Source organism: Solea solea, chromosome 7 (genome assembly GCF_958295425.1).
Source record: "Solea solea chromosome 7, fSolSol10.1, whole genome shotgun sequence".
Lineage (NCBI taxonomy): Eukaryota > Metazoa > Chordata > Actinopteri > Pleuronectiformes > Soleidae > Solea > Solea solea.
In genome coordinates, this window is record NC_081140.1 from 27,952,616 (window position 1) to 27,965,424 (window position 12,809).

At 35.7% G+C, this 12,809-nt stretch overlaps 1 protein-coding gene across 1 annotated transcript in view; it reads left to right on the top strand.

The window, feature by feature from the left end:
* ncam1b (neural cell adhesion molecule 1b) overlaps window positions 1-12,809 on the top strand; it is an 84,245-nt gene that overhangs the window by 3,377 nt on the left and 68,059 nt on the right. The window contains exons 2-3 of the mRNA XM_058633367.1: window positions 9,325-9,399; window positions 12,165-12,374. Coding sequence (XP_058489350.1) covers window positions 9,325-9,399; window positions 12,165-12,374 — 285 coding nt within the window. The remainder of the gene's footprint in view (window positions 1-9,324; window positions 9,400-12,164; window positions 12,375-12,809) is intronic.

Below are 12,809 nucleotides of genomic sequence, written 5' to 3' on the forward strand. Positions count from 1 at the left end.
ACACTTTATAAATGTCAAGTACATGTTGAATCTGTGTTTTATTGTTATTGAACATTATATTGTGATATATATTTTTATATAGAACCAAACATTCAATTTTCTGTCACAGAGAAGCAACAAAAGCCCAAGGAAATATTAGCATTTAAGCAGCAGAACAAGCTGAAATGAGACAAATTGTTTTTATTTAAAAACAAAAACAACAGTACAAACACTCATCGCATCCTCCCCAATCATTTGTCTAATTTACATTTTACATTTAGTCGTTTAGCAGAAGCTTTCATCCAGAGGGGGAATCACATAAAGTCGATCGGCGCTAAAAACCCGCTCAATAAGACAAAGTGTCACTGTGGATCACGTAGAGCAGTGGAATTGCACGCTTAAGTGTTGGTTAAGCGTGTTTGGGTGCGAGGGGAGGAACGAGCTCCGGACACGGACGCAGAGTCTTTAAGAGACACTTGAAGATGAAGACGGACGACTCTGCTCTGAGACCGCGAGCTAACAACGTCTCTATAATCCACTGTAATCAAAGTGTCCGTGTGTGTGTGTGCTGTGGAGTCTCTGCTCTGTCGGACATCGTGTTTCTATTTGACAATGACACCTTTAAGAACTCTACTCTTTAAATACGCCACAAGTTTTTGGACAATAGTTGATAATATCGCTTATTATGATGAAAAACCACAGACAGTGAGTTAAAATAGTGGTGAATTTCTATCATTGTGATCATCGTGAACAGAGTAGAACGTTAATATTTAACTTTTCACCAACATACAGTCCTTGTAGTCCTTATTTTTGTCATGTGCCACTAGGGGGGGGAAACATCTTTTATCGTGACTTATTATAATCTTATAAAATTGTACATTTTTCACAAAAAAATATGGATCCTATCTACGATATTTCTGGCCTGTTAAGGTTGTTTTTTGTCATAGCGATAATTTGTGTATCGCAATTTTTTTGGTTAATAAGGAAAAATATTTATATCATCTCAAGTCTATACACCACTAAATGAATACATAAGTTTAAAAATAATATAGATACTGAAATCTTCAGCTTAAGTCATTTCATAAAAACTTAGAAAAAAATAAAAACTTAATAAAAAAAAAGCAGCCCAAGAGGAACGCCTTCACTAACTCACAACCTGTGTTTGACTAATAAGAACATTTCCAAAACAAGTTTACTGTTCCACTGGCATTCAAGCATTTTAAAATAATGAAAAAATAAAATAAATAAACAAACAAGTATTGGATTAATCGAGGAAAAAAGTGACAGATTAATTAAATATGGAAATAATTGTTAGTTGCAGCCTGACTGCAAATATTTTACAATAAAGCTTTGATGGAAAATAGCTTTTCTCTTGGATTCATGGATGTTTTTGTAGGGCTTTTACTTTGAAATAAGAACAGGAGGTGTTGTTTGTAACTATATTATGTCATACATATAGAGAGAGAGACATCAAAACTGTGACGAAAGATCATTTTCTCTGTCCATTTTTAGTAAAACCCATGTGCTGTGGCTCTCACGGTTGTGGGTCTACTGTTACTAATGAATTATGAAATGCTGGATGTTCTGCTCCTGTGATAGAAAGACAATTTCCCCACTGTGCTGTGTCTACTTCAAACTAGAGCTGCAACTAACGAGTGTTTCCATAATTAATTTAATTAATCGAGTACTTGTTTGGTCCATAAAATGTCAGTAAATGTTGAAAATTGTGGATCAGTGTTTGTCAAAAACCTCCAACGTCTTGTTGTTGTCCACAAACAAAAAATGATTCAGTTTTAATGATTTATTTGTTATGTGGAGCAAAGAAACCGGAAAATATTCAACATTAAAGAAGCTGAACAACACAGAAACTTGGTTTCAATTGACTTTAGTTGATGGTTATTGTCGTATCCGATACATTGGGTCATTAATTCGGCCATAATTTAGTTTTTATCAGCTTGTTTTAGTCTTGATTCTCAATGCAACTTTAATTTCAACCTTTAATTCTTTTGTATATCTTGGATAACAGGCAGTAAGATCCGAGCCTGAACCCAGCACCACAGATGTCATATTGCAATGTGACGATATCCAAATTGGATGAATTCATCTGTGGATTATTCTATCGATTAGTTGATATATTTTTTGGGGGGGGGGATTCTGCTGTCAGAAAATGTTGAAAATGATTTCATGATTTCTTTGTTACATGGAGCAAAGAAACCAGAAAATATTCCACATTAAAGAAGCTGAAAAATCATAGAAACTTTAAAGTTTCTAAAAATAGTCATTGATTAATATGTTCATTGTTGCAGCCCTAATATCATTTTTATAAACTTGTTTTAGTCTTGATTCTCAGTGCCACTTTAATTTGAAGGACAGATGGGATTATTTTGTTAATCTTGTATTACAGAGAGTTAAACTGAGATTGAACGGACTGTGATGTGTTTTACTCTGGGTTAAGGTTTGGGTTAATATGTCGATTATTGTCTTGATGAATTGATATGTTTTTGTTTTTTCTTGCTTCATAAAATGTCAGAAAAAGTTGAAAGAAGTTGATAGATGTTTCCCAAAAACCTGTAAATAACGATATTCTTGAATGTCTTTTGTCCACAAACTAAAATTATTCAGTTTTAATAATTTCATTGTTTTTATGGTGCAAAGAAACCAGAAAATATTCACATTTGTGAAGCTGAAAAATCACAGGAACTTTGTTCTAATTGATGAAAAAATAGTGAATCAATCTATAATAATTCATGTAGTAATTGATGAATTGGGTTATTGTTGCAGCCCTAAAGACGTTTTTATGGGCTTGTTTTTGCGTTGATTCTCGGCTCCAGCTGTCGTGAACCTTTAATTTGAAGGACGGATCACATTTTTATTTTGTTTATGTTTAATTACAGACAGTTAGGCTGAGATTTAACTGTGACTGTCAGTTTGGCAGAGTTCATGTGTGTGTGTGTGTGTGTGTGTGTGTGTGTGTTTTACGCAGGCAGAATAGATAATGAGCATAATCCCACACAGCAAGTGAAGCGAGTCATGGCTCGGGTTAAGGCTTTACTACAACATCCAGAGACTCAGCAGCAGCAGCAGCAGCAGCACCAGCCCCGGAGGTGTCGTACTCAGATAACCACAGAGGCTTCAGCAGTGAGGCCATGGCCTGCACATGCACACACACACACACACACACACACACTGTCCTTCCTCACATTTTTATCAGTTATTTCTGAACGTTGTGTGTACGTTGTGTGTAAGTCGGTGTTTTCCTGTAGGGGAAAACATGAAGTCATGAAGAGATACAGTCCAGGTTTGGCGACGTGAGGCTATTTAAAGCTGCTGCTGCTACTGCTGCTGCTGCTCATCACTGTAGCTTAAGGACATCAATGCACATCACGTTCATTCATGGAGTCGCTCTACATTGCTGAAGAAATCCCCAACCTCACAACATCTCCCTTAAACAGAATATGTGGATGTTTTTAGTGAGGCTGCAACGATGATTTTGATCTATGGATTAATCAAATATTTCCGATTCATTGGTTTTAAGTGTTTTTGTTTCTGTGGTTTTTTCGCTTCGTAAATGTTGAATATTTCCTGGTTTCTTTGCACAATAAAAAAACATTTTTGTTTGTGGACAAAAAACAAATAATTTCATTCAACACATTTTTTTGATATTTTCTGACATTTATCAAGAAAATAATCAACAGGTTAATCAGTTATGAAAAAAATCCCTAATTTTTACTCTATTTCCTGTTTCCTCTCAGATCATTAAAAGTTATATATATATATTAAAGCAAAAGTTTAAAAGTTTGCTATAATGCTGTTATAAGCGTTTGCTAACTCTTAACTTAACCATTCATTAATGTTATTCTGTTGAAATGAAGTTATTAATTCATATATAATTCAGGCGTCTATAACGTTACTGTTAATGTCCGTAATCTGTTCACTAAACCTTAAGTCACTGTAGTTAGAAATGCGTTACTTTATATATTTATAATAGCAGTGAAAAAAGACGTACTTAACTGTTAAGTGTTACTTAAGCATATTTGACCTGTGACCCTTATTGTAAAACATGCATCCCTTAACTATGAATTCTGCTTATTCAATATCATAATATCAGCTCTGCAGCTGCCTTTAAAAGCAGAAAAAGACGTCGTATTGTGCAGATATCTTGTCTCACATCATGCTATTGATATAATACTGGTACATTTTTACGTCTAGAAAGACTTAAGTAGACTAAAATGTGAAGGACGCAGTCACATTTTGTCCTAAATAAACAGAACCTCGACTCATGCAGTATTTTTGTGTGAATGAACTGAGATATGTGACGATCAGCAGCAGTGAGGTGTTGTCGATGACCAACAGAGACATGAATTATTGACAGTACAGTCTGTCTCTTCACGTCACGGTCGCCTCAATCCAAACATGGTGACATTGCTCAGGGCGGCAGTAGATGAACAAATGAGAGCCACGCTTCTCATGTTGCATTCAAACGAGTTTCATTTACTGGTGCCGTTTTCTTGCATTTGCGGTGAAATCTTGGCCGCGCGGCGTTACCCGCTCATCGTCTTCTGTCGTTTGAGTTTATTTCAGCCTGAACACATGGTGCGTTTGACAAAAATCAGGTCTTCATTCTTAATGCATTTGCTCGGCAGATGGTGGCTCCAAACTCGTGTCCAAGAATGGAAACGTATTGAAGGCAGAGATTTATAAAATGCACGTTATTTTCCCCCCCTCAATTTGTCTTTGTTGACTTGTTAGGCTGCTGAAATGTTTTCCTCTTCCAAGACAAGTCTCTGGTTGAAATGAACGTTCTCTTGTTCCATCTGCTTTGTCCCCAACTCTGAGTTGTTAGATCTTATGAATTCAACCGTCATCCCTTCATTACTGTGTTAAAATTGGTGAGAATAAGCGATACAGACAGTGTTAATGACAAAAATCCCATTTGAATGTGCGAGACCTCTTGGTAACGTTTCATCTTTGACGCTTCTAGTACAAATTGAATATAAATCTTTATATTGCTATGATTAACGCACTCAGATTAGTTTGTTCTTTTACCAAACATGCAAATTGCCAAGATGGACATCAAAATTCAAAATAGCCAACTTCCTGTTGAGTTGAGGCTATGGCTGCAATAGACTTTTTTGTTTGTCTTGGGCTGTAGCACATTTCCACCAATGTTCATGGAATTTGGTGCAACTCAATTCCAGTTTTCTCCACCCAGGTTTCATTCTAGGGGGCACTACTGAGCCATTTTGCACCACTTTTACGTATTTCATTAACCTTGGTACCTCAAAAATGTGATCTTTTGGAGAAAAAATAATTTTCCAGGAACTCGGCATACTATAGTTACCATAGTGATAGTGAGTTGAGCTAAATGCTAACATGAATCTTGGGTGAAATAAAAGGACCGAAAAAAAGTCCTAAATTGTACAGAATTTCTTGAAAATGGTTTAAAAAACATTCTCCTTAAAAACACAGAGGTGAAATACTAAAAGATGTCTCAGAGGTCATTCAATCTCCAGATTATAATTCATAACCTCATGTGTTATCAGTAAATTGGAGCCGTGTCCTTACAGCTGTAAGTCACCATGGCAGCTGCTGCCTCCTCCAATGTTAATGATTCTTTGCCATATGGTGCACGTAGAGCGAAACCCTCTCGCAACTTCCGAGCCGAGGCTTTTGTTTTCAGCACTTGACTTGATTTTTATGGCCCTCAACTGAGTAGATTGTCTTCGCGCCGTTGCTAAGGATTCTTCAGTTGGCGATAAAAGATGATGCCAGTTGTTAGGACCAGTCTGTGGAATAATAGAGCGTAATTGTCTGCTCGTTATTACTCTTTTCCATAACCAAACCGTGTCCATGTGACATGACTCGTCACTTTTACGGCTCTGTGTTTGTCTTGGCTGATTGCGATCCGTGTCGAATTTGAAATGATTGTGTTCTATCATGGTGGATTACCAGCATGATCATGATTTTATCGATATCAGTACTGTTTATTAATACTTTTCTGTAGACCTTATTTGTGAATGTGGAAGTAACTACTGGTACGACTTCCTTAATTTTTGTGTGGCAGCTTCAGCTTTTACGACTTTATTCTCATTATATTACGACTTTATTCTTGAAAGATTACGACTTTATTCTTATAATGTTACGACTTTATTCTTGAAAGATTACGACTTTATTCTCATAATATTACGACTTTATTCTTGAAAGATTACGACTTTATTCTCATGATGTTACGACTTTATTCTCGAAAGATTACGACTTTATTCTCATAATATTACAACATTATTCTTGAAGGATTACAAAATTATTCTTGAAGGATTACAAAATTATTCTAATAAAATTCCAACTTTATTCCTGAAAGATAACGACTTTATTCTTGAAAGATTACGACATAATTATCATAATATTCTGACTTTATTTTTGAAAGATTACGACTTTATTTTCATAATGTTACTACTTTGTTCTCATAATATTACAACTTTTTTATTAAAAGATTGCGACTCTATTTTCATCATATTAAGACTTTATTTTAATAATAAAAATACTTTATTCTCGAAAGATCAAAAAATTAAATTATTCTGTAGTTTGGTAATAGTCCGTGTGTTTGTTATATTCCTCGAATGTTCTGTTTACGTCTGGAGGTTTAGACACAGTATTATTATTATTGAATTCAGTTCTGTAACGGACTGCGTTAAGTACTGCTGTTAGTGTGCAGCAGCAGCAGCAGCAGCATATACATACATATTATCATTATTATTATTATTATTATTATAATAATAAAACACATGAATAAGTTCCTCAGATAAAATGCTATTGTGTGCATATTTTTCTGTGTTTCTCCATGACTCTGCAGACTCTGTGCTCGGAGCTCTTGAGTTCACAGTAAATCCTGCTCCAGTCGCTCACGTCTGACTCCACACTTTCTCTCTGTCTCTGACTCGTGTGAAGAAAAGCTTGTCTTTACTGTGGCTTTTGTTGTTTCACCTTCATCAGGTGCAGCGTTAGCCTTTTTCATCTTCTCAGCTCTTTGTTGTTTTGTGCTACTTCTTTTTTCTTTCTTTCTTTCTTTCTTTTCTTGTCTCTTTGAAGTTTTCCCTGCTTTGTGAAGCAGTGAATGTGATAATGGGCCGAACAAATGAACTTCACTTCACTTAAAAACAATCCTCATCGTGTCTCTGCTGCAAATGAGTTGTGCGCTTCGCCTAAGTGGAAACAAACCTTCCTCATTTCCTCGGCACAATTAGAACACAATTGTTATCCACGGAATTAACATGAGATTAACATAATACTGTGATAGGATAAGGGTTAGTTCTGACACGGGGAAGTGGCAGTAAATTACTAAAAAGTAGTTTAATGTACTTCTTTTATTTGATTCTGATTAAATCTTTCCAGTACCAGGAAGCATGTGTTGTTATTATTTTTTATTATTATTAGAGCTGCTTATTTTGGTTGTCAAGAAATCAGCTAATTATTTTTCAATCAGCCACAATTATTTCTGTTTATTGAGAGTAAACACTTGTAAATTTATTGACACAAACAAAAAAGAGGACAAACATCTACTGCTGTCATTTACTGAACTGGGCTGAACCGTTCCAACCTGAACTGTTCCACTCAACGGAAATAACTTTTACTGAGTCATGATACGATATTGATATTACAATATTTAAGTAGCATTGCGATATTTAAGTGATGATACGATATTATCACAATACGACCTTATCATGATACAGTATAATCGTGATATTTATATTGAGATACGATATCACGATATTTAAGTCATGATACGATATTTAAGTCATGATACGATATTATCACGATACGATATTATCATGATACTTAGTCGCATTGTGATATTATCAAGATATGTGTGATGATATGGGAACATTTATGTTGAAATGCGATATTATCATGATATTTAAGTCACGATACAATATTATTGAGATATTTAAGTGGCAAGGCAATTTTGTCACGATATTTAAGTCGGGATACCATGTTATCGCGATATGTTAGTCATGATGCAATATTGTCACGGTATTTAAGTCACAATGCGATATAATCACAATATTTAAGTTGCGATACAATATTATTATGATATTCAAATCACGGTACGATGTAATCATGATTTTTAAGTCACAATACGATATTATAACAATATTGCAAAAATACATATTAGCAAAATCATTTATTGCGATAACCTCACCCAACATCTATAGTAGGAGTAAGCACCCTCTAGTGGACTGAAATGTCAATAATTTTTTTTTACTGCTTATGTGTAACAGCAATTTCACAGTATCGTTCTTTTTCCCTATCCCTAGCACATTTAAAAAACAGGGGAAAAAACACACACATGTATGTGTATACATATATATATATATATATATATATATATATATATATATATATGTATATATGTATAATATCAAGTGTTTCCACAAAACAAAAGCCTCTTAATAAAAAATCTGATGACATTTTTGGTTGAAAGTTCTAGGGTTCAGACGATCTGTGTCTCTCGTTCACCAGAATTAATCAACCTCTCTGAAGGAAAACACCAGTCAAAGGACAGAATATCACTAAAAGTGTGTGAGGAATGTTTTTTAAATGTGACAAGAACAAATCAATCATTTTTCTCCACTTCGTGTGCTGCTGCTGCTGCTATTAGAGAAAACATGCTGCATGTTCTCTGCAAGTGTGCATCAACAACTCTGTATGAACACGCACACACACACACACACACACACACAGATTTTCTTCATTTTCATTCAGTCTCACTTATTAGTCAACTTCAGGAGCTCATTGACTTCCTCTCTGGGAGATTCTACAGGAAATACTGAAGTTTTGTGTTTTATTCAACTCTAAAGTGCAAACTTCTGCATTTTTACTCCTTTTGTTCTGTTGAAGTGCAGGTCGTCACAGAGAGATTCAACTCTAAATTTATCTTTAAAGACAAGACCACATGATTTCTAAAACTCTTTTAAACTATTGTTTTCAGAACTTGCTAAATATAGACTCATTGTTTTTTTTTAAAGATGGAAAACTACTGTGACCCAAATTATGGTTTAAATCCCGACGAGAGCGACTCATTTACAGCATTATCTATAACATCATTTTTGAATTAGTAAATGAATTTGAATGAATTTCTTAGATATTTTTGATAAAATACAAAACTTCATTAACAAACCTGCAGTTTTTGTTTCCATACCTGTTTTATACTTGGTTGTTTTCTTGTTTCAGCAGTCACAGTACGTCATAATTCTGAAACAGTTTTTACACTTGTGGATCTTTAAACACTGTGTCCTTTAAAAAAAAAAAAAAGTCTAAATTTTGTATTCTGTTCTTTTTCTGTCGCAGTTTCACTGGAAGTGCAGATTACACCAAGTTATGGTGAGATTAGCATCGGAGAGTCCAAGTTCTTCATGTGTGAAGGTAAGCATTATGAAAATGTCCTGATGGTTGTTGTTGTTGTTATATAAGGAATTTCAGAATGTGGATTATACGACTACAAAAGATCAATAAAAATACTTACTCCATGTAAATCCAGGGACTGGCAAAGAAAAAAAGGATTTATTTATCGTCAACAGAGTGCTGGCCACTGATTGGCCAGAGAGTGTCGTCACTTAAGAGTCATGAGCGCGACATCCAACACAAGAATCAAAGCCAACAATGTCCAACTGTAGATCAGTTAAATAGACTTAAAAATCCTACTTAGAGTTCCAAATTCCACTTAAAATTCCAAAATCCACTTATATTTCCAAATTCTACTCAATGTTCCAAAATCTACTTAAAGTTCCAAAATCTATTTACATTTCCAAAACCTACTTATAGTAATCTACTTATAATTTTAAATTCTACTTCTATTTCCAAATTCTACTGATTGGTCAGACACTGTCGTTGTGAGCAAACAGAGTTGAGTAGAGCTACAGCTGTGTCATGCAAAAGTGCCTTAAATCTCTTTAATTTCCCCTTAACTCCATTTCTCACAGGAACGTAAGAAATTGAATTTGACTGAAATTTAGTTTCCACAGGCAACAAAACTCGATGTTTATGTTCTCCAAAAATAAAACATTAACTTAATATATCCACCTTTTATAATACCAGTCAGTCCAAGGTGTAAGTGCGCCTGACTTTTTAAAGGTAATGTGAGACGGTTGCACCATAAAGACAACAACGCATGATTAATTACAAAGACTAAGTGCAAACCTTTTGAACCGTGTGCCTGGCACAGCAGCTTTAACACAGACGTGTCCTGAAAGCATCTGCTGCTGCTGCTGCTGCTGCTGCTGCTGCTGCGAGCACTTATACACAACCACGTGCTTCCATCATTAAAAAATAGCTCAATAGTCTCATAGATAACTGGCACTCAAAAGGCAAGGCAGAGTTATTTATAGAGCACGTTTCAAAGGCAGAGGAGGTTCAAACAGAAACACACACATGCTCCACACGGTTAGAAACAAAGGCACAACAATGACGTTCACAACAGTCAAAGCCAAAGATTTAATAGAAATACAGGAATTATAATGTCATAAAAATTTAGAAATATGGAATTAGATTTATGCTTTTTAAGAAGCAAACAACACAAACAACAAGAGGGAACCACAAAAATACACAAAAAAATGTAGATTCAATCTTTCAAAAATATTGTATTTTATTTGTTTGAAAATACACTTTTTCTTTTGCAATGATCAGAATTTTGTTTGCTGCGACTCTTTTGTTTCGACTCTTTTGTTCCGACTCTTTTGCTCCGACTCTTTTGCGCTCCCTCCCTCCCCAGAAGTCGTGCTCCCCAGGCTTAGAGTCACTGTCTGTCTGGAGCTCGTTCCACAAGTTTTCGTCGTCGACATCCGACAAAAAAAATTGTAAGTATCTAACGTTTGTAATCTGAAAAACGTTAAATACTTACAATCAAGACGGACAGCAACTCCAAGCCTGTGACTACTCCCTGGTCCAACTTACTTTCTTGTAGACTGTTTTATTTGATTCGGGGATGGCTGTTCATCATCATCCTAATACTTTTTTAAAATGGCATCTTTTGCTGGATTTTTATACTCATTCTGACCATTTTGAATCTTGAACCCTGGCAAATACTCCATATTACAAAAAACTAACACTAAAAACTAAGTAAATCCACCCTAACAACTAATTAAAACTAACTAATTTTAAAGCAAAAAGTCCAAAACTATAATTATAACCTTGGTGTGGAGTTGGCGTTTCATTTGAAGTTCCAATTATGTGCCGTTAAGGTGGCTTTATCTTGTTTAATTGTGAGTTTGAGGGTTTTTTATTATCGGTCGGCTGCTTCTTAAAGATCTAAAATACCCTACCGGGCTTATCTACTTTAGAGATTTCTCCTGGCCTAAGATTATTTCATGAGCAGCAGACGAGCTAACGAACAGCACTTTGACTTCATATTCAGATGAAGGACAAATGATAAACCCTCATGTAAAATATACATCACTTTAAAAAAAAGAAAAGTGTAAATATCAACCAATTAAGGCTGCGACTCACAATTATCTTGCAAACAAACCTGAGATCCAGACACTACAATATCATAAGAATATGTTCACGTGTTCATCTCACGGAGTTTGTAAACCACTCATTCTCCCACACCAAATCCATAGGGAAAACCAGTGATTTTAGCTCTGCTCAGCTTTTTGGAAAAGTCTGTCTAACAGTGAGATAAAGACGTGAACATACATACATATTGTAGACTTAAGCAGGGGTCAGTTTTTGTAGGTTGAAATCAGAATTTTCTAACAGTAACTAAAGTTTGTAAACCACTCACTCTCCCACACCAAACTCCATAGAGAAAATCAGTGATTTTAGCTCGTGGGGACGCAGGAGCTGCTGGTCTACTGCTGCCTCTTGTGGTCAGTTTGTGTTACTAAAGTAAACATTTTTAAACACAGAAGTCACAAAATAAGACATTTTAACTTAGTGATGTAGACAGCAGTAGATCAAAACTCCTGTGCACTGTGATGTTATAATCACTGATTTTCTCTATGGGGTTTGGTGTGGGAGAGTGAGTGGTTAACAAACTTCAGTTTCCTGTCAGAAAAGTCTGTCTAACAGTGAAATAAAGTCGTGAACATGTTTTTATGATCGGTGGTGTGAAATCCCACGGCGTGTGTGTGTGTGTGTGTGTGTGTTTGACCTTCCTGTCTTATTTACTGCTCTCCACCCTCTGCTCTCAGTCGTAGGTGTCGCCAAGCACATAGACTGGTTCGGGCCGAGCGGCGACAGGATAGAACAGAGCGGAGCCGACATCACCGTCACCCGCAACGATGAGTCATCATCCACGCTCACGCTGTACAAAGCCCGGACCGAGAACGCCGGCACATACAAATGTGTCGCCACCAACGGAGACCAGCAAGCCGAGTCGACCGTTAAAGTGAAAATCTTTCGTAAGTTTTTCCCTCTCCTCCTCTTCTTCTTCCACTTCATACTTCATAACCTCAACGGAAATTATTGAGAGTTACATGCACACACAGATACAAAGACACAGAGACGGAGAGAAAAAAATCATGTTTATTGAACTCGTATCCTATTTTATTGACTGCTCAAGGGCAACACATTACTCTTTTTCTTTTCAAGTGAGGATGGATTTTTCATCAGTTCAATAAACGGTCGGAAGACCATTAGAGGGGTGCTTAATGATCCTGTCTGTTGTGCACTTCTTGTGAGTAATGGCTTTTATTTTCCATGAATGCCAAACATCACAAAATGTCCATCAGGAAGAAGAAGAAGAAAAAAATTCCCCTTGATTTTTATTCTCCAAACAGAACTTTTGTGTTATTTCAGCATTTATACAAGAATGTTATTAGAACTGGAACTGAGTG